The 22,558-nt window shown below is 41.0% G+C and overlaps 1 protein-coding gene across 1 annotated transcript; it reads right to left on the bottom strand.

The window, feature by feature from the left end:
- Positions 1 to 5,573: 5,573 nt before the first annotated feature.
- LOC117457148 (POU class 2 homeobox associating-factor 2-like) lies at positions 5,574 to 20,172 on the bottom strand. Its single transcript, XM_034097040.1, has 5 exons — positions 20,163 to 20,172; positions 19,071 to 19,171; positions 8,037 to 8,076; positions 7,077 to 7,381; positions 5,574 to 5,999 (listed from the first exon to the last, which is right to left on the bottom strand). The coding sequence occupies exons 1-5, from the start codon at positions 20,170 to 20,172 to the stop codon at positions 5,574 to 5,576; spliced, it is 882 nt and encodes a 293-aa protein (XP_033952931.1).
- Between the last annotated feature and the right edge of the window lie 2,386 nt (positions 20,173 to 22,558).

Here is a 22,558-nt window from a genome sequence, read left to right as displayed (position 1 = left end):
CAGGCCCAAAGGCGTAATTTAAGGCACTCATGAGTGGTGAGCCGTTTGAAAAAAGATGATTTGATAACGAGACGAAGCCTCGGCTGCGAAAACATCATCTGATACATATTCATACGGCTAAATGCTACTTCTTGTGTTGTCTTAAATGTGGCAAACAGCGGGCCAAAATCGCATGGCAGACACATCCCACTCCAACACGGTTACTTATAACGTCCCATTACGCACACGCAGCCCCCGACAGAGACATTCAAATGTTACCTTTAGGAGTTGTTAATGATTTATAAATTGTATTAGAACTGATTGTTAACATGTGATGTGTAAGTGTATATAGAAGTTGATATTAAATCCATAAAAGTCAGTAAAGCTGTGTGGCCCGTTTCAATGAAAAAAGTCAAATCTCCTTATCGATTAATGCACACATGTGGCATTAAAGTAAGCATTTTAATTATGAAGCGTTTAATTATACTGTTGGTCATCTCATATATTGTTTAAAAGTGTGATTAAAAGGAGCATATATAGACAAATCCTCCCTTTCATGCACATGTATTTTAAGATTTTTAAATGTTGTCACTAAACGTCTCTTTTTCCCCCTCTTTTCTCTTTTGTGCCTAACAGGAGAAAATGCACCAAAATGAAATACAGTTGAAAATTCGTCGTGAAACTCACCAGACATGATGGGGAAAGATGAAGAGAGGCTCCCTGGAGAAGACCTGTGGGACTCCACAACGTCCTTTTTCTGCCTCAGCAAAATGGCCAAGAACGAAATTTGTGCAAAAGTGTCCAAAAATCTCAACATAAATGTCCTACAGCAGTGTCAGAGCATCCAACAATATTGTATTATAGCTGGGGACATTTTAGTTTGAGATTTTCTGCCTCCATGCCTACTATTTAAAACCCCTAGAACTCAATGATTTGACAATGATTTGATTGCGCGTTACTTTCAATTTGAATATTCAGAGGCAACCGAGTTTTATCGATTTTTACACAAAAACCACCACGCATCGACATTCTATAAGTTCTACTTTAATATAATATAGTAGTATTTTACACTTTGACCAAAAAGAAAGCATACTTTTATTAATTTTATCCTCCTTTTGCAATATCAGAGCATCACACCCCCTCATTAAGCACTGATGGTCTTCGTGCTCATTGTGCGCAACTTAAACTCAGCAGGGCAGCTTAAATGTACAATTCTACACTTATTGCGTCTAGTTTGCATGTCGAGAATATATTTAAAACATATCTTTAAGCTTTACTCCAGAAAAAAGCGCATAAAAGTGGCAACAGAGTGGGCGTGGCAAAGAGCAGTGTCCATCTTTGGCATCGCAGGCCTTCAGCTCCTAGCAAGTGTTTTGAGCACATCAGCTGCTGAGGCTGTTGTGACAACACTCTGCTAATATCTGCTTCTAACATTTTATATTTAGATATTTGAAATGTATTTTCAAGTATCCTTTTATATTATAATTTTTTTTTAAAGGAAACATTGTAATATAAGTATTAAATCCAAAATAATTAAAAATGTTTTACTGAAGGTCCCCAATCTGGCAGGGCATCTTTTCGTTTCTAAATAAACAATCCTAATTAAAAAAGAAATCACTTTCATCAACAACTGCTATTATTATTTCAATCATTTATAGTTGCATTGAGAAATGTTTAAGTGCTCCATGCATCATATAGCAACACTTTATGCACACCAGCCTGTATGTGGCGATGGACTTAAAGATACAGTAATAATAAACTCAGTTATTACAATTACAGTGAAAAAAACAACAAACATAATTTTATTTACAATATTATGTCTTATTTAGCCAGCTTGGACAATTGTTCTGTCAAACTGGTCAAACATGATATGCGAAATCCCATATTATTATTATATACTATTATTATTAATATTATTATTATTATTATTTATATATATTAATGTATATATGTTTTTTTTAAGACCATATTATTACTAATATATACAGTTTTTATATATTCTATTATAAGACTTAATTATAATTTAAGCTATTTTCATGACTATTTACATTGTTATGACCAGAAGTAGTTGATGACTATTAGTAGTTTCAGTATTAGTATCCCTCCCTCTATGAAAAAGTAATATTTAGCTTTTGTATTCTTATTTTATTCAGAATACGATACGATAATAGGCCTACTTTAATGGTCAGATCAGATTAAAATGTATGCTAAATAGGTAATTAAAAAAAAGGGATTATTTTTCTCGGTATTTGTTTCACACACTTCAAATATCAAGAAATTAGGAGAAAACCAATCGGCAATTGGGTTCACTTTCCCCTGTTTAAAAGCCCTCTTCGGTAAACGAAAGCAGTCAGTGGTATATTCCCACTCATCACCACACAGAGCCTGTCCCTGTCCCTGCTCTGCGGCTCTCCCTGTCGGTGCTGCAGGTTAAAGGCTGGCGCGCCCTCTAGTGGTCACACCTCAGAACGCCTGTCTGTATCAGCAGTGCATGCTTTTACTTTTAATCCTCCTATTGTCTTCGTGTTCCCCCCCCTTACTTTGGTGTTCGCGGTAAAATTTGACCGGTCCTGTTTAAACTGCTATTACATTAACACAACAACCATTAATCATCACCACATTTTATTTAACACCCTTTCAAACTGTAAATATTGTATCAGACTACTGGTATACATCAAAAACTGCAGTAAATATATAAAGAATAGACACTGAACATGTATTGCGTGTGCCAGGTGTGATCCATGTGGGGGGAGGGGCACATCTAGAGTGTGTGTGTGTGTGTGTGTGTGTGTGTGTGTGTGTGTGTGTGTGTGTGTGCGTGTGTGTGTGTGTGTGTGTGTGTGTGTGTGTGTGTGTGTGTGTGTGTGTGTGTGTGTGTGTGTGTGTGTGTGTGTGTGTGTGTGTGTGTGTGTGTGTGTGTCTGATCCGGATGGTTACTAATTCCTTTTCTTTATGGCGGTTGTTGGGTTCAGAATTCCAGAAAAGACAGACAACTTCTAAGTTGAACTATTTATTGTAAAGAGAGCAAAAGATATATTCACTTGGCCAAGGACTCATCACGTCTTTGGGAATCACAGGCAGCAAAGCTGTAATCTGTAACCACCAAATCCGTCAAGAGCCTCGAACCTCGTGCGACAATACATTGTATTACACAGGGCGTTGCCCGTACATTTATGATTGGTCAAGACTAGCTGAAGAGATACCATGGTTTCGAGTTGGTTCTCTTTGGTTGGTGCGCAGACTCAGATAGAGTCTCTTGGTAACACGATCCTCCAATCAGCATTCGGCCGGCCTGTGGAAGTCCTGGCACCATCATACATCATTTGTTTTGATGAAGCTTCTACAGAAAAGTGTACTCTTGGTTATGGATTCCCAGCTATGTGTGGGCGACTGGGCGCGGAGCTAATCCAGCCTCAATAACTCAATTGTTTCTACAGTGCCTGCATCTGGCTTCTGCTACTTTCTATTGCAAGCTAAAACGTTTTTCTGACTATTCCCCTCGTTGGTATCTAACCCATCAGAACATGGGATTAGTGATTGTGTCTATGTATTCTATAGTCATAGCAATCTCATGAGCACAATAAGCATATCATGTCAAATAAGAATCAGTCTTGTAATGTTATACAAAAATAGACTCCCCCGGGAACACCATGGGTGTTACACAGTTGACTAAATCATCCAAAATTCAACGAAAGTGGTGATCAGCAATATTCCATGTTCAAATGTCTTCTGTGAAGGATATCATAAAGCCTTAATGCAATCGAATGTAAAACAAAAAAGTTATGATTGATGAAAGTAGTTAATCGGTCACATTTGACCCGAAGACAACAGGAGGGTTAAACGACTGAAAATTAATTGACCAATATTCAAGTTTGTTTCACGTTAACACCCTTTTATCATCTCTGATGAAACAAAACCACTCATATATATATATATATATATATATATATACACACACAAGGATTGGTTTCTGCAGGTTCATATTATTATTGCAAAAAATAATTAAACAAATGAATTATGATTGTACAAAAAGTGATTAAAGTTAGCCCCCCACCCAAAGATGATGTACACATTAATGGAACACTAATTATAATCCTGGGATATTAAACGTTTTTTCTTTCTGGAAATGACCCATTATAATGAGTACTTTCAGTTTTGGTGCTAGAAGTATATATTGATACTTGTACTTGTAGTTTTACGACTTTTCCTTGTACTACTTGTAACAGAGTCTTACTTTACCTAATAAAACATTCGGAGTGCTCCTTCCACCACCGCTTGGTTGAAAAGCTTGATGAAAAATAAGTGTTATATTTATTCGATAATATTTAATATTATCTCCCATATTTAGCATTTATTAAAACTACTCACACACACTTTTTAAATGGTTTATAACACACACAAGTGTTGGTGTAGGCATATATAATGATATTTGAATGTGTTTATTCAAGTTTTTGATTACTGCTCTCAAGAAGCATTCATAACTGCTGTATAGACAGTTAATAACATATTTAATCATCGATAATCACTTGTCATCTGAGAGGATATCACACCATTATAAATGTTATTGTATTCGTGATTAACTGTAAAGTAAATGAGAAGTTAAAATATAAAATGATTTCCAACACAGGGTAAAAGATATGGAGCTCACATAAGTGCAAAGTATATTTTATACATCAAACAGTGCTGACTGTATTCATCAAACAATCTTTAGAAGAACAAATCATTTTTACATGAAAGGTTTTTGTTGTACATTGTAATACAATGAGTGAAAGAATGTTAGCATTAAAGGTGATTTAATGTCTGTTATCTTTTCAACATCAATGATATGTTATGGCAGGATACTCTGTCCTTTTTCAATCATAGGTGTCAACCAAAACAAAACGAACACATTTCCTCACATGTAATTACAGCGTCAGTAGTTATAGTTTGTTTGGTGATTGAGAATGCTATTGCACATCTGAGATGACCAGAAGCTGGACGCTACAACCTTCATTATATTTTAGGGACAGAAGTCCTATGTGCCCAAAGACTACAATGTGCAAAGAAAATGTCCATATCTTAGAAACTGCAATAAAGTAAATCATGTTTTTGGTATCTGAAAACCCATAAGTTAAAAATCAAAGATATGTACACATGTTCAGTGTAAACAAATGTATATGAAAAGATTTAACAAACACAATATTAGCGCTTTTCTTCATCCCTTGATACAAATTACATTTTTCACTTGATCAGAAAAATATGTGTGCACTTTCTCTTCTTATCATTCTTATTGCTCTTGTTTTGGCACAAATTGGTTAACTTCATATATATTGTTAATTTAATTATTTTAAGGCTTATAGGTGTGTTACAAATCAAGCAAAAAGGACACACATGTGCTTTGGATTTAGTTTTTTACAAATAAGTATACATTTCACTTTGGTCAAACTACGCTACTTCACTAACAACACTTGAATCCTCTCTTTGTACATGGCGGGAATTGTCTTCAAATCACACTTTTACAGATGTTTGAGTCTTCTCTGTTCTGTCAAGTGCTTGTTCAGTGTTCAATAGTCTGTGAGACCTCCACCTTGTTAGAGATGGAGACCCTCCTGCGGTCAGTAGGCCCTCCTGATCTCGTATGGCGACCAGGAGCTCACTGCATCCTCTTTGGCCCAGGAGGAGTGCGCCTCTCCGTTGGGGGGGAGGCTGGAGGCCTCGTCCGTCACCATCTTTGACACCAGGTCGCTGATGGGGACGCCCGTGTAGGAGGGGCAGGGGAAGGAGCTGTTGGGGACCGTGTAGGTGCTGCTGGTGGTCAGGGGGTGGTAGTGGGCTTCCTCCAGGGAGTGCAGGGTGTAGGGCTGGCTGCTGGAGACTTGGCCCATGGAGGAGCCTCGGCTGGGGGAGCGGTACTGGGACGGGCTCCCCGGGGGGTCCGGGCTGGGCATGGAGGGCGGCACGCTGACGGAGGCCAGGCTGTCCGGACACAGAGCCTCCACCTGGGAGACCGGCTCAGGAACAGACTGCTCCCATGAGTCCCTCTGAGGCAGGAAGTAAAGAGATCACTCAATCATTTCCTCTGCTGACGACAGGAAGTGAACACCGTCTGTTCATGATATTGGAATATATGTTCTTTGACTCATTCATATTTTCCTTTAACTTTATACACTGTTGTCCTGTTTCCCAGACTGAAAAAGACATCCAGGATGAAAGAGACATCCAGGATGAAAAAGCAATGGTTAAGCTGTGCAAATTAATTGGATGTATTCAATGTGATGTCACCTCTTTGATTTTTGTAATGAAATCATTAGAGGCATTCGTAAAAGTTACATGTTGTGAACATCTCCTTTCAACACTGTTTTTATATTCTCAATGAATCGGAAATGTAAAAGTATTTCGAGATATTAACTAAGTTAGTGATTTGTTGGTCTCAGGGTCTCGGGCTAATACAGTGCAGCAACTCAACACACTCAAAATATTATATATACCTCATGGCAAATATATGCTCCAATTAGAATGTGATTTACAACAGGCTAAACAGTTAACGAGGATTATATACACTGCTAACACACATTAACCTTTTGGCCCTTAAAGTCTTGTTTTCTTTAACCAGAAGTGACACTACAGGGTGAATTACACTTTTTGTTTAGGTCATCAAGCACACTGAAAACACACTCTGAAAAGAAAGGCATACATTTCTAAAACTAAAATGACACACAAGAGAGAGAGAGAGAGAGAGAGAGAGAGAGAGAGAGAGAGAGAGAAACTCCCTCTGCAGGAGGGAACATTGGGATTTTAGCCTTTGCAGACCATTTACATGCACACAAACCTGTATAACACACTACAGGAAAGGGAGGACCCCAAAAGCATAACCAGGCCTCTTTAACATTGCTAGGTTGGACATGTTAACCATCAAACACACACACACACACACACACACACACACACACACACACACACACACACACACACACACACACACACACACACACACACACACACACACACACACACACACACACACACACACACACACACACACACACACACACACACACACACACACACACACACACACACACACACACACACACACACACACAGAGACCCTGTCCTACCAGAAATAAGTGTGAGGACTCTCCAGTGAAGGGCGGCAGCAGGGATGAGAGGGCGGAGGAGGGCAGGAAGGAGCCTCCGGAGCCGGAGAAGGCGGCAGCGCTGCGGTAATCCCCGAAGGTCTCCGGATAGTAGCTGTCGATGAAGGAGGAGTAGCTGCTCATGGAGGAGGGCTCGCAGCCCAGGGGCTTGCCCCCCAGCGAGGGGGAGTACACATCAGGGGAGAACTGCTTGGTGGACGGGCAGAAGTCTGAGTCCGAGATGAAGGAGCGCCTCATGCCGTAATAACTGGGCAGCATGTGAGACCCTGTGGAGAACAGAATGGTCACTACAAATAGAGGCATCCCAGAGCTGGCTAACGTCAAACACTGAACCAACACTAACAACAACAACAACAACAACAACAACAACAACAACAACAACAACAACAACAACAACAGTTATAGACAAATTGCAAGTGCACTACAATTCATCAATACATATTTATGTATGTCTTTATTTTAATTGTAATTCAAATTGTGTTAATATTATTATTATTATTATAATTATTAGTATCTGTTATCTTATTTGTAAATTATACATTTTTTACAATTATATATTTGTATATATGTATTGTTTTATTTCTTGTTGATATGTGATAAAGGTTGACAGGATTGCATTTTTAATTATGTGAATTACGCGTATCATCTATTATTTTCTTTCCTATTCTTGTCCATTCTAATCTATTCTAATCTACTTTATCCCGTTTTCAATTATATTCAATTCCTCATCATTATTTTCTCTTCTCCTCCTCGCGGCAGGCTGCGACCACAGTGTTCACCTTCAAACTCTTGAAATAGTCAGACAACAGAACTGAATGAAAGGACGAATGATCCTTTCAGGTTTTAATGACAGCTGTGTCTGGAAGGCAGCAAAGTGTGAGTGGTGAAGATCTTTAAAGTCGTATCCATTTGCAGTCTCACCTGGCATCTGGACGAAAGACGGCGGAGAGGGGGATCCTCCCTGTGACACAGACACAAGACATGAGATTAGGCGTATAAATGTGATGAGTCCTTCATAGCAAGTTATCCTCCTGAATCACCTGAAGTGTCTCCCTCATAAATGTAAATGAACCACAATGACTGCTTAGTCACATGCTTCCTGTTAATACAGCATGTATATGTGGCTGAAGCATGCTAATTAAACATACTGTTTATATGAAAATCCACTATTTACTTCCAAAGTTCATAGATCCTACTGCTATAATAAAGATTAAAATAAAAAAAGTGATACGTTTACTGATATGGCACCAAGCTATAAATACAAGTAACATTTTGAAATGAATTCTTATCGAAATTGGCAACCAATCCCAATGCTGCTCAGAGTAATGGTAGTCCAGTGTGTCTCTCCCTTGTTGCAAACAACACATGTAACGTGCTTTATATCTTCTTATTGTTCATTTGTAAATGCATATGTATATTTTCTACTTTCTTGTTTATTTCTAGTCTTTTCATTTGTATTGTACAATGCCATCTCTTTTTATGCTGCTGCAACACAAACATTTCCCAAATTGGGATGAATAAAGTATATCCTATCCTAAGCACGTAGTTAAATAGACATGGTTTAACACTTTTCTATAGTCTCGTTCCTAAGAGTCGGTCCACTCCCAGGGTCATAAGATACAAGTTACATTATTATAGAGTCAGGGTGAAAGGAACATCTGCAGCAGAAATGTATTTAGTTTTAGTACATTTTCATCAAATATAAATATTTTAGAGGATTTTGCTAAGTTCAGCCTGACATTTGATTTGTTCACTCTTGTATCACGTTTAAGATCAAATGAAAACAGCTGAAAGAAAATATTTGTACATGCACAAAATCATCTTTTGTGCATGTACAAATATTTTCTTTCTTTGGCCTTTTGGCTCTACCTGCTCATCGCAGGTAGAGCCAAAAGGCCAAAGGGCTTTTTGTGTGAAGAATATCAAATGTCCTCATTCCAACGCATCCTGTTTCAGGAGCAATCTGTGCACAGCAGAATGTGCAGAACGAGGAGTCGACAAAAGGGGATTGGATGGCGGCTCCTGCCGGGTATGCTACAATATTACATTTGTCATGATTATTGTTTCGTGTTTTGTTTGTGCCGTGTCTCTTTCTCCCTCTCCCTCAGGTGATCCAAATCCTTCATTAACTTTGAGTCATTAAAGAGTATCTTTTCATTTTGGTAAATCAGTTTCCTCTTTCTTTTTTCCCTGGGTTGTTTTACATTTGGTTACTTCCCTTTCACCCTAGATCAGTGCTTCTCAAAGTGTGGTCCGCGGACCACTGGTGGTCCGTGAGTGCCCCCTAGTGGTTCGTGAGTATATTGGTAAAATTTCACATTTTAAATAAATAAATGTAAGCTATCCGCACTCTCGCGGGAATATCTCTGCAATGGAGCGAGCTTAACTTTCACTTTCTCCAGCGCCACACCTTCATCACACATGTTGCCACTTGTTTGTACCATTTGCAGGCGATTTGTAATCTGTTCTAGAAAAACGATGTGATTTTGGATATTTGTGGAGTTAGGTGGTCCGCGAGTGTTTTTGTATTGGTTAAGTGGTCCTTGGTATGAAAAAGATTGAGAAACACTGCCCTAGACTATTAGGTACTGATCAATTAGCCTGAACAAATAAAGATGTACACAACCTTTGGGATAATCATATTAAAAGTTGCACAAAAAACACATTTGACCCACTGTACTTTACATTTCGCGAAGATAACATTTTTCTAAACTGCATATGTTTTTAGTGGATTTCCTTTTAAGAGAAAAACCATCTTAGATAATATAATCATGAATCATACGGTCCCCATTCATAAATAAAGGATAGACCAATTAAATCACAACATTGTGAGAGTCTGTTAATACTTACATAACAACTCCTTTATTATTCTCCGTTTGTTTAGAATAAGACTTAGAATAAGCATGATTTTTCTGATAATAAAAATGTACGACAATACTTATTTTGAATGGGGACCCACAGGAACAACTTATATTTGATATATGGTGTCCTAAATACATGAATTTATATAGTACATAACAATAAAAACTACATTTCAGGAATGTTTTATGTTACCAATAATATAATATTTATTTCATCAAAAAATATTTGTATTAATGTTACAATTATAAAAGCTTCTTCATATTATTCTAAAGCAGACAGATATTGATGCAGAGTGCAGGGACACAACAACAGAGTTCGACAGGTTCTTCTTTGCATATTGCTAACATGAAAGAGTTGATATTAAGCCGCGTTGGCTGGGAGGCAAGCAAATGTTGAGGGTTGAATTTGAATGTGATTTGCCAGTGCCAAGACTTCCTCGTGTGGCCCAGGTACATCTCTGAAGGCTGCGTATGGAAATCAGCTGGCTCCAGTGTCCAGAGACAGGCACTGTGTGTGTGTGTGTGTGTGTGTGTGTGTGTGTGTGTGTGTGTGTGTGTGTGTGTGTGTGTGTGTGTGTGTGTGTGTGCGTGTGTGTGTGTGTGCGTGTGCGTGTGCGCGTGTGTGTGTGTGTGTGTGTGTGTGTGTGTGTGTGTGTGCAGGAGAAGGACACGGTAATGATGTTGTACTTAAACATTATTTCGCAGGAAAGGTCTTCCTCCCTATGCAAAACTCCTTTCACAGACGTAGACTCCCATCTGCTGCACGATATACTGATACTGGTAGTTAAAATAAAGTTGCACCTATTCCGTGCAATAATAAAAGAACATGCACGCACATTCTCTCTAAGAATACACAGTTTATCATTTTATTTGTCAGTTCTATTTTTCTGACAACAACTTGCACCACTCTTTCATCTGGAGTTTCTGGAGTCTTTTCTTATAAACGGTAATACGCAAAGTCTCTCCTTTAGCTTTATACAATTTCACTGACTTACATTTCTCACAGTGCAGGTCATTTATGTAATGGCAGCGTGTTTGGGCACATCACCTCAATATGAATGCAAACAGTGCTCAGCAAAGAGCGGCAGCTGAGGGGAAATGATATATAATAAGTGTTATGTTGTCACTGTGGCTCTCCGTGTTCCAACATGAGGAGGCTGCTCTGCTGCGGTCACAGTTTGCTCTTCACTCTCAATGGCCCTTTATTCCCAGAGATAAAAAGGCAGCATAAGCTAACACAAGGATGGCTTTAGTCAGTTTGTGTCTCCGTGTAAGGACTGCATGTATCATTTTAATAGCTCCTAAATGTAATCAGTTGGGAGAATGCGAGTTTGGCTCTTGAAAAAGTCAGGAAACCTACTTAGTTTGTCTCAATTTATAAACAATTTTAACATTGAAGAGACATTGCAAAAGTCAAGCTATGAACTAATTTGATTGTGAGAAATCCATGTGCGTATATTGTAATATATTATCTAGTTTTCTTTGTTATGTCTCTTTTTGCCTCTTGACTTTAAACTTCTGCCTTCCATCCTTTCTTGATTGGTTATTAACTTAGTTATTCATTTTTTCTGGATTATTTTTTATTTATAGAAATATCTATTTATATAATGCTAAATGTTCATGTGTGGGAGAGTTCTTATAGTCGCTAACCATCATGAATGTATTAAATAATATGTTAACAAAAAAGAAAGGGGGCTGAATTGCAGGAATGATATTTGCATAAACAACCCGGTGCATGGAAGTATGGCCTACATAAAGTGGCTTGACTTCAGAATTGGGAATTTAAAATGACTTTTTAAGAAAAATACCAGAAATGTCACCGGGTTTTGTCTTAGTACTCTAGAAGTACAGTCATATTTTGGGGCAGCAGTCGCTCAGTCTGTAGGGACTTGGCCTTGGAATTGAAGGGTCGTAGGTTCACGACCCCCCAACTACTGCCTGGTGTCGGACCGACTGGCTGCCTCGCTCCGGACCTCTCCTGCATGTGCCTGCGTGTATTTGTACTGTGTCTGTATAACAAGGAATGCATGTGCATGTGCACCTACTGCATATACGTGTACTGTGTGTCTGTATATACAATTGAGTGGAAACAGAATTCCCCCTCGGGCTATAAATAAAGGTTCACCTTCTTATTGAACAGAGCTCTAAACATGATTCAAATTAATTAATGCAACTATGTTGTATGAATAAAGCTTTTTAGTTTGTTTAGGTCAGAAGTGCTATAGCATATTACATTTACTCCTAAATAAAAAGAAATAACATCAGCTTTGAGCATTTAAATAATTACCATATGCTGTTGCAAACATTTAAGCTGTTCCTGTCTGTACCACTCAAACATCTATGTCAGCTTTTATGTTTCAATACATAACATGTAATACTGAGATGATACAGATCGTATTACTGGTAGCTACAGTGGTCGGTGATAGCTTGGCTAAGGTGCTCTTAGGCAAAGAAACTAGACCCCAAAACTAATAATCAATCAGATCAAAGGATTCGAGAGAAGAGAAAACTTTGAAGGCCTTTTTCTCAAAATGATGACTCGGTGACAGTCATTATATAATGTGACATATTTCGCTTAATATTTGGAGTACAAAAACAATCCTGATATCATTAGAAAGCTAGGAATCTCCTCTTTCCAGCAGTGTATACAACTCAAAATGTGTCTTCGGGTCAATGCGACTGATTTCGATAGAGCAGGTCACATTTGTAAAACATCACAGACAGAAAGGTATATCCGTAATTTAATGGTAAGCTATTGAAATTCGGATTCCATAGATGTGTCTCCCATCACACAAAACCCCTGACTATTCTCTCAATTCAGTATTTCAGTAAAATAGTAATATCTTTAAAAACTTTTCTATCAGCTCTGCACCGCTACCTATCTACCAATTGGATCAAATATAAAAGTCAGCAGAATTAATGTTGATACTGCAAGGAGACGTATTGTGTGAAGAGAAATTGAAGATGTTGTTTAATTGTTGATATATTTATGATCCACGTCACATATTCAGTTTCGGTGGCAGTTCTTCCAGTTTGTCTAGAAGTCTTCTAATCAGGGCTCTATAAATAAAGAACTACGGCAGATGTGTAATATTTAATGCAGCCGAACCGTGTATTACAATGCCGTTATGTGATGACTTCCAAAGAGAAAATCAAGCAAACTCAGAATAAAGTATTTCTTTTATTTTTTCAAAATGTTTTCCGGATTTCATATCGCATAAACACCATATCCCAATGTGCATTGCAGCTAAACAATCCAATCACCGAGCGTCAACCATAGCTGAGGATCTTGGGTAATCAGTTCAGTGGGTGTGTATCTGTTTCCGGTTATTTTATTTTGAAATTCAGTTCCTGACGGATGCCAAAAACAGCCAGAGATTATAGAATTAAACAAATAAATAAAAACAAGGATAATTGTGTGTTATTGTTGAGTAAATAACAGTGTGTTATTTAGAAAAGAATAACAAATTAGAAGGAAAAAAAGATTTGAAAAATACAGATTTCAGTATTCTGAGGCTCTGAGCCCCATTTCTTTTCCTCGCGGATAGCAAAAAAAGTCCGACATCATACGATTTAAAATAAAAACAATAATTGTGGCTTGAGTAAGAACATGTTTTTATGAACCATACAGCTTCCGGTCTTCCAAGACCCGACCAGACATAAAGACGTGGCACGAAACACACTACCAATAGAAATACATTGCTTTTAAAATCGTTCTGTGTGACAAGAAAAAAAGGGGAAAATCGTGTTGGTGAACACGAATCAATAGATTAAATGTCGTGACTATAACACGAAATGCCGTGAGACTGGGTTGCTTGATAATGTTGATTCTGAAAATCAACACCTATGGTAATGAAGCTTAGCGCAAGTTCAGACAGGAAGACCTAACACTCCGTATTGCGCGTCATGGCAATACTTGCTCCCTGCATCTAAATGACAGGGAGCGCCACTCCTCAGCTAACCCATCACGCCCCTCCATTTACAAGCCTAATTATCGCACCTGTTAATCCCTCTATATATGCTCTCCCCTGTTCTATCAGCTGTCTTCCAGGTGTCAACGCGCAAGCAGCAGCAGGGCTTCGTCCCAGCTCCAGGCATTATTCACCAGCTCTGGCGGATTAAGCTACAGGCGGCGTTCCCCAGTCGGCTAGCGGTTCCAGCCGGCCGCCCCACAAACCCGGACGCGGGAGGAAAAGACAAGGAAATCGGGCTCCACGGAAGTTCCTCCGGCTTATTGGAAACGGGCTACTTCACCCAAACAATTGACGCACGCCTTCAGTCTCTCAAGAGGGCATCACTGGCTTCAGGGCCGCTCAAATGCGGCGCTTCCGGCTTCACGCGGAACGGGTCCTCATCGCATGCGAAGCTTTACCCATTCTGGCTTCAAACCACAACCCCTCCTGCAGGCAGGCAGGGCTCAAGCTACATCCCATTGAAGCTACGTCCTCCTGCGCCTCACTGTAAAACAGGCGTCAGGGTAGCGCTAGAGGCAGTTGCAGCAATTCACGAGATGTTTAGTTATATTGTCATGACATTCGGGGCATGCAGAGCGAGATCACTACCCCTTTAAGAGAGGGGTGTGGCGCGTGCAGGTGTGCTGAGCATGGTATGGCAGAGCGAGCGGGATTCATGTTTTCTAGTAATAAACGAGGCAGCAGAAAAAGGAATGTCTGTGATCTTACGAAACAGAAGAGCTAAATAAATGCAACGACCTCCCAAGAAGAGCTCGCCTCTCTCCAGTCTTTCCGATAAAATGGGTTATTGAACCCGAAGCGTGTTGCTTCTGCCCTGGGAGACGACAGAGTCACCCCCCCGTCTCCCCCGTCTCCTCGACTACGGTGTGGGAGCCGACAGGAAGTTCAATACGATGCATTGCTACCTTTAGTTCAGGGTAAGGTGAGTTCCAGGCAGTGTTGGGTGTATGGAGATTCAGTAACGTATTACTTGCATTACTAATGCAGTCGGGTAATTACTACCCATTACAATGCTCAGTAACTAACGCAGTTTCAAGCTTCAACACAGCGTTACCTGAAATGAATGGCGCCATCTAATTTCTAATATGCAAAAGACAAACAAATGCGTCTATGATGTATTTTCGATCAGACGAGATCTCTCTCCCCGGTCTGTGTGCGAGGGGGCGGGGCAGTTTACACACACGCAGCTGCTACATGCAGCGGAGCACTCTGCGGAGGTGGCGTAGAGAACGCGCTCCGAGGTGTGGTTAAACTTTACCCGTCTCGACGTGGAGAATGCTCGTTGCCAAAAGTGCATTAAGAGTTTAGCTTTTGTCTAAACATTTATCAAAAGTGCAGCACATTCAGACAGAGGAATGCACCGTTTTCGACTGTCTAGCAGCTCTGTAGCCCCATCCACGAGTAACGTTTCCACGTCAGGTGTCATGTATGCTAGCAGCAACACACAGTATGAACCCCCAAAAGAAAGCCCGGCAGCGAACAGTAAGCCCGGCAGCGATTCCGGCCGTTGTTTAGTGGTAGTGTTCTCGTAAGTCCGGCGCTGATTCCGGCCGTCGACCTTTGGGTCAGCATCTTATGATGTACAGTAAGCCCGGCAGTGATTCCGGCCGATTGTTTAATCCACATGTTAATCTCTCATTTCATCCATAGATCACCGCAGTCCGGAACCTCTGCCCAGGAGCCAGCGCTCAACCCGTCAGGATTCCTCCCCTGCATCTCCTCTCTCTCTCTTAAATAGAAGCCCCCTAGAAAGGCACCTCGAATCAGCCAGGTTTTTTATGAGGAAGGGCTTAGCCGCGTCCACCCTCAAAACATATGATTTCGCTTGGAGAACGTTTGCGACGTTTTGCTTTTCCGTAGGCATCACACTTAAACCTGTTCTCATCTCCACCGTGTGTGCCTTCATGTGCTACTGCGCCACTGATCGCCACCTCAAACCCCAATACATCCGGGGCCTCTTAGCAGGAGTTCAGTTTAACGTTCGCTCTTCCGATCCCGGCTTTCCCAGCCTGTTCACAAACCAGTCAGTCAACTCATCCTCAAAGGTCTCATTAAAACGTTTCCCCCCGTCTTAGACCGGAGACGTCCTATTACACTCTCCACTTTACGCCTCATGCTCTCCAAACTTAGAAGTGGGTTATTCTCCCCTTATATCGATGCGCTACTCGATGCTCTATTTCTCCTAGCTTATGCCTTTCTCAGACCAGGCGAATTTAACACAGCTTCCCTTACTTTCGATTCCAATCGAGACATCAGCTTTTCTGACATATCCTTTCACGCTAGCCACTTTAGCTTATATCTTAAACACTCAAAATGCGGCGGCGCCTGCTCCGTCATCGCCGCCTGCATCGACTCCCAGTTCTGCCCTTATAAGGCCATGATCAAATTCCTACAGCTTAGACCTACCTCTAATCCTCTCTCACCATTATTCCTTATCTCAGGGAATTTTCCTTTAACTCAACGACAGTTCAATGTCTATTTAAAACAAGCCCTCATTAAATCCGGGTTATCACCCCTTCTATACACGGGGCACTCCTTTAGAATAGGTGCAGCTACTTCCGCGGCTAATCAAGGCGTCTCATCCTCATCCCTGCAACAACTCGGACGGTGGTCCTCCTCCGCTTTCTCATCCTACATTCGCCCTGACCTCAATGCCGTGCTGGCTATCCAAAGGTCTCTCCAACCTTAACAAATTGGTACGTATGCATATAACTGGTATCTAACCCTGTATGTCCAGGCTGTAAAACCTTCGGGTCTGTATAAATGTGTCCCTGCTAAGGCAGGTTGCCCCGCACGTTCGGGAAGCCCTGCACGTTCCGGGCGCCCCGCAGGTCGGGTCGCCCGGTGCGTCCGGGTAGCCCCGTTCGCCCGGGATGCCCCGTACGTCCGGGACGCCCTGTACGTCCAGGATGCCCTGTATGTCCAGGATGCCCCGTATGTCCGGGATGCCCTGTACGTCCAGGATGCCCTGTATGTCCAGGATGCCCTGTATGTCCAGGATGCCCCGTATGTCCGGGACGCCCTGTATGTCCAGGATGCCCCGTACGTCCGGGAAGCCCCGTATGTCCGGGTCGTGAAACCTCCGGTCCGTATAATGTGTCCCTGCTAAAGTCAGGTTGCCCCGCACGTTCGGGAAGCCCTGCACGTTCCGAGCGCCCCGCACGTCGGATCGCCCGGTGCGTCCGGGATGCCCCGTACGTCCGGGACGCCCTGTATGTCCAGGATGCCCTGTATGTCCGGGATGCCCCGTACGTCCGGGACGCCCTGTACGTCCAGGATGCCCCATCCGGGATGCCCCGTACGTCCGGGAAGCCCTGTATGTCCAGGAAGGATGCCCGGGAGGCATCAGTCGTTTAAATTCTCACATGTATTAACCTCTCCTTTCCATCCATAGATTTCCACTGCATCTCACAAGGTAAGATTCTTCACATTCAGTACTTCATACTTCATTCTTTTGGGGGTTCATCTGAAACGGTTCTTCCCTTCCCGATTGATATCCTACAAAACCTGGGCCTAATCACCAAAACACCATTTCATTCACTTGTTATAAACTGTCATCATCATGTTTCATTTATATAATGTGACCGATAATAAATATGTATTCCATACATCATGTCTCTCCTGATTGAAATGAAGCTTAGCGCAAGTTCAGACAGGAAGACCTAACACTCCGTATTGCTCGTCATCCAATCCAATCCAATCCAACTTTATTTATATAGCACTTTAAAAACCTTCAGACCAAAGTGCTGTACAGAGAGATAAGCTCACACAACATAAATCATGGCAATACTTGCTCCCTGCATCTAAATGACAGGGAGCGCCACTCCTCAGCTAACCTATCACGCCCATCCATTTACAAGCCTAATTATCGCACCTGTTAATCCCTCTATATATGCTCTCCCCTTTCCTATCAGCTGTCTTCCAGGTGTCAACGTGCAACCCTCCTCCACCCCTTCGCCTCCTGCTTTCAACTCAGGGCCAAGCTTCACCTTCTCCCTTCCAACCGGACCTAACCACTTATCACCACCACCAGTGTCTAGACCCAGGGGGGTTCATCGGAAACGGTTCTTCCCTTCCCGATTGATATCCTACAAAACCTGGGCCTAATCGCCAAAACACCATTTCATTCACTTGTTATAAACTGTCATCATTATGTTTCATTTATATAATGTGACCGATAATAAATATGTATTCCATACATCACGTCTCTCCTGATTGAAATAAGGCTTGCTGACCTGCTAGCTTAAAGTTGGCAGTTAACCACCTGGTTGTGCCTTCTATGCCAAATGCACTTATGTTAGAAAACTCTGGGCCTTTCATGCAAAGGGTTACATTGGAGGAGGGTGATTTTTGGAGCCCTTTGTTGCATCTAATGGTATCTTCTTCTGTGTCTTTCTCACAATCCCTTCAATGCGTGAGTTGTTAGCGGCCTGCATATATAGAGTGGACAAGCCGATGCTAAACAGAAAACAAACATTGCATACTGTCCTGTAAAGCCTTTTGACAGGTGGTGAAAAGCCCATCTTGCTCGTGCATGCAGAGGTCTAAAGCCCAGCCTGATTTCTCTGGCTGTGTCTATCGGCGTGTGTTTCTGAGGCAACAATAGGAGGCTTGTCTGTGGCCTGTACACGGCAGAGGACAATGTCAGCTTGCAGGTGTGCGTGGATCAAGCTTTGCATGGGCAGAATCCTTCACTGCCCTTTCTCTATGCTACCTGTCCACCTCAAGCTTCCCACCCTGCCCCCGCCTTCAGCTCGGGAAGTTTTCGGGAGTTTGTGGCCGTCACCAGTGCGAGCATTGTGTCAGCGTTCTTTTGTGAGGTCAGGATGGGACTCTGGGCTTTGTGTCTAGTGCTAAGCTATTTACAGAATGGCTTTGCATGTGCTCGAGGGGAGCCGAGACAGAGGGAGGAGGTACAGGTGGTCAATGGATCCACCATGGATCGTTAGTCCACAAATACAAGCCAACATGTAAACAAGGAGAATAGATTTTTTAAAAGGCGACCACTTAATTGTGCTACACACAGAATGTCAACTGTGGCTGTTTGGATTGGGAGAAAAATTAAGTGGGGAGAGACAGACGGGACAAAGGCTGAGCGCTTTAGAGGAGATTGTGCTTACGTTGTATCTGGGCCCGGGTGTTTGTCGGGATCGCTTCTCTGCCAGCAGGTCCTTGACTGTGTGCTTGACTCGAACGCCTTGGTACACTCTCTTTGAGTATTCTAGACAAAAAGCATACAATTAGTACGAAAATCCACTTTTGAAACAAATCCAGAGACAGTTTGACCTGGAGGTAACAGATTCATACACATTTTCATCCATCCCCACAAATGTGTGTTCATTTGAATGTTTCAGTTGTATTCATGTGTGCAAATGACTCTTTGGGATTGGTGTGTAAATGTCATGGAAATTGCCTTTGGTTTGGTGAATGCAAATGGCCTACCAAAAAGAGGCAATTTACTACAAACACTGGTTGATGCTTCACAGTGAAGGAAGACTGGAGGGGGTTAGACGTTTTCAAACAAATAAAGATATTTCATCAGAATATTTTTCTGCATGTTTCAGAAACATTGTTCTTTACATCTTTAATGTTAGCTGGAGTGATTTCCTGGAGAGCACAAGCTTTAACTCAATGAAAATGCAAACTTTATTATGCAAACGGTTATTGCATGCAAAAAACGTTATGTAAAAGATCCCTGCTTTTTGAATGGATATTTTAGATAAGACCCCACTTTGCTCAATGACATTCCAGAAAATATAACATTTCCTTGGAATTAAGTCAAAATACAGTATATCTGTATATCTGTTATTCCATATTCAAATATATCTTACTATGTGAATCTTAATTATAATATCAAATCAATTAGCACATTAAATCCTACACGTGCTTGATTTTAAAAGCATCTTTCAAATATCTGACGGTGATATAGGTGAATTATATGGAGAAATTAATATCTTACGGTATTGTTTATAGAAAATTCATATATAACTGCTTCTGAATCGACTTATTTACTAACTTTAATTTAATAAGCGAACATAATCAAACATGAGCCCAAACACAAATAACATTATCACATTTAAATAGGATAATTTCTTTTTTTTTTAAAAAGTAATACTGTTTAAAAGGGAAAACATATTTTTACCAAAGACAAAAACATTTATCACAAAAATAATGACATCAGCTGTCAGCCTGTATATGAATGTGTATCTTACCTGTATCCATGATGCTGTTGAGCTCACACACAAACACACTCACAGACTGTCACACACACACACACAGGTGCCTCTCTGTTCTGTATTTGCCTACAGTAGATGAATCCCAGTGTGCAGCAGCACCATACTGAGTGGCGTGCCGCGGTGGAGCTTTAACAACGCTGTCAGGAGGGCAGGGACACATGGAACATGCCACCTAACACTGCAGTCATGAGGAGGCAGCTTTTCAAAATGACCTTTATCTATTTGTTTAAATGCAAATGTTTGGTAGGGACGTTTTTTAGACTATTTGCATCTGCAGTCAAGATTAGGGGTTGGAAGCATCAGGGGAATGGAGGAGAGACGGGGAAGCTGCGTGTCACTCCTCCCTGAGCCCTTACTCATCATTCAAATTCTAAAGGACATATTGTTTCCACATTGTGATTTTGTTGATGCTGCTGTGGAACGGATTCTGTATTTGTTTCAGTTTGAGAGTTGGCATCTCTGGAATAAATACAACCTTTACAAAGAAGCTTAAAATGTACCAAAGCATAATTTTTTGTTACGTTGGACGCAATTTCCTGAAGTAATCTTCGTAATAACTAGCAAACTAAAGATCATGTACATCCACTGCACACATAATCTGAAATAACAACTCATATTTCTCACATCAAATGACATCAAAACGCATTTTAATGGCCAAACTAACTTTAAAATAGGCATTTTACACCCAGAATAAAACGAAGTTCGGCCATGTTTTCTTTTTCTGCAGGGAGAAATGATAGCTGGGGATTCTGGGTAGTGTAGTGTCTTCTGCCATCCTTTACTCCGAAAAAAGATTTGTTTCTCCGAATCGAAGGGGAAAAATACAAAAGCATTGCACACAATTTAAACCAATCAATGTTGTGTAATTAACAAGGATAATCTGGTGTTTTTTAGTCGATGAGTAGTGCAGATATCACTGTAAAATCAATCGTCAGTAAGGGGAATATTTACTTCCGGGTGTACAATTCTCCGCTATCCAATGAGAATGGACGCTCACATTGCCTTTAAGGACAGTTGACACAAACGAATGCCGTGCTTCCATGAGCGTCCATAGAAGCACATGGACATCCCGGAAAGCTGAAAATGGACGCTAAGGCCCCCCCCCTTGCGTTGAAAATGGACGCTAAGGCCCCCCCCCCTTGCGTTGAAAATGGACGCTAAGGCCCCCCCCCTTGCGTTGGAAAAAGCCGGCAGGGGACTTGACATAACGTCAACATAGGCCGACCTGGGAGTGAGGATGTGTTGGTTTATAACAAGGCTTCAATCTGACCTTTTTTTCCTCTGATTTGGAGTCTAGTGTTTAGTCAAATTGTTTTTGTGATGCAGATATGAAAAAGATTTGTTTCACTTAAACATTCATAACAAATTATCAACATATTAAAATAACATAATTAATGCCTCCTTGGATTTGCAAGCAGTTAGTTGTGATACATTAAAAGGCAGATCCAAACACTAATTGCACATCTATTACGATAGCGATACATGCTTAACATACTCTTAATAAATAGCCTTTCACATGTTGTCTTTATGATCTGAATCACCAAGTTCAGAAACAGTGTGTACAGCAGCTCACTATAAACACAGTATTTCGGCATGAGATGAGAGTTCAGCAATCAGTAAGATATTATTATATTTTGAAACTGCCACTCGATTCGATTGGCTCTAACGATTCAAAAAAGGTGTCAATCACCCAAATCGACCTATGGGTTCCAGAGATAGGATCTTGCGTAAGTATAAATAAAGGCAGTATAGCTGGTTTACCCACACCCCACTCTTTTTACGCAGCATAGCATAGCATTGCATAGCATAGCATAGCATAGCATAGCATAACATAGCATGTCCCAGCATGTCCCGTCCCGCAGCGACAGGAGAGCAGAGAACGGCAGATCGATCAGCGAAACAGCAGGATTTGTTTTCTTTGTCTTCATTGTAACAATGGCAGCCAGAAAGAAGACTTTTTTGTCCGTAGAGGAGGCATTGGACATCGTATTTCAGGACTCTCCGTCGGAAGATAGTGATCTCGTCATGCATAAAGGGGACAGTAATGACTCTGATTATGAACCTCTTTCACCGGAAAGGTATGTAATCTCTCTGTTTGTATCTATTACTTATTTATTTGGTGTAAGAGTATTCATCTGTTTTTATCTTTTTGTTATTCATTTGGTGTAAGAGTGTATTCATCTATAGTAATTTCCCACACGTGACAATAACACGACGGCATCCATCTTGTGATATAATGTTCTTTCACACACTCAACAACAAACACAGAAGATGGATGCCGTTTCTTGTTCTTGTTGTTGAAATAAACAAGACATATACATGTTGAATTTAACACGGTATTACATTACATTTCATTTAGCTGACGCTTTTAT

Source organism: Pseudochaenichthys georgianus, chromosome 13 (genome assembly GCF_902827115.2).
Source record: "Pseudochaenichthys georgianus chromosome 13, fPseGeo1.2, whole genome shotgun sequence".
Classification (NCBI taxonomy): Eukaryota; Metazoa; Chordata; class Actinopteri; order Perciformes; family Channichthyidae; genus Pseudochaenichthys; species Pseudochaenichthys georgianus.
Note: the sequence above shows the minus strand (reverse complement) of the source record. Positions and strands in the feature narration are given on the sequence as shown.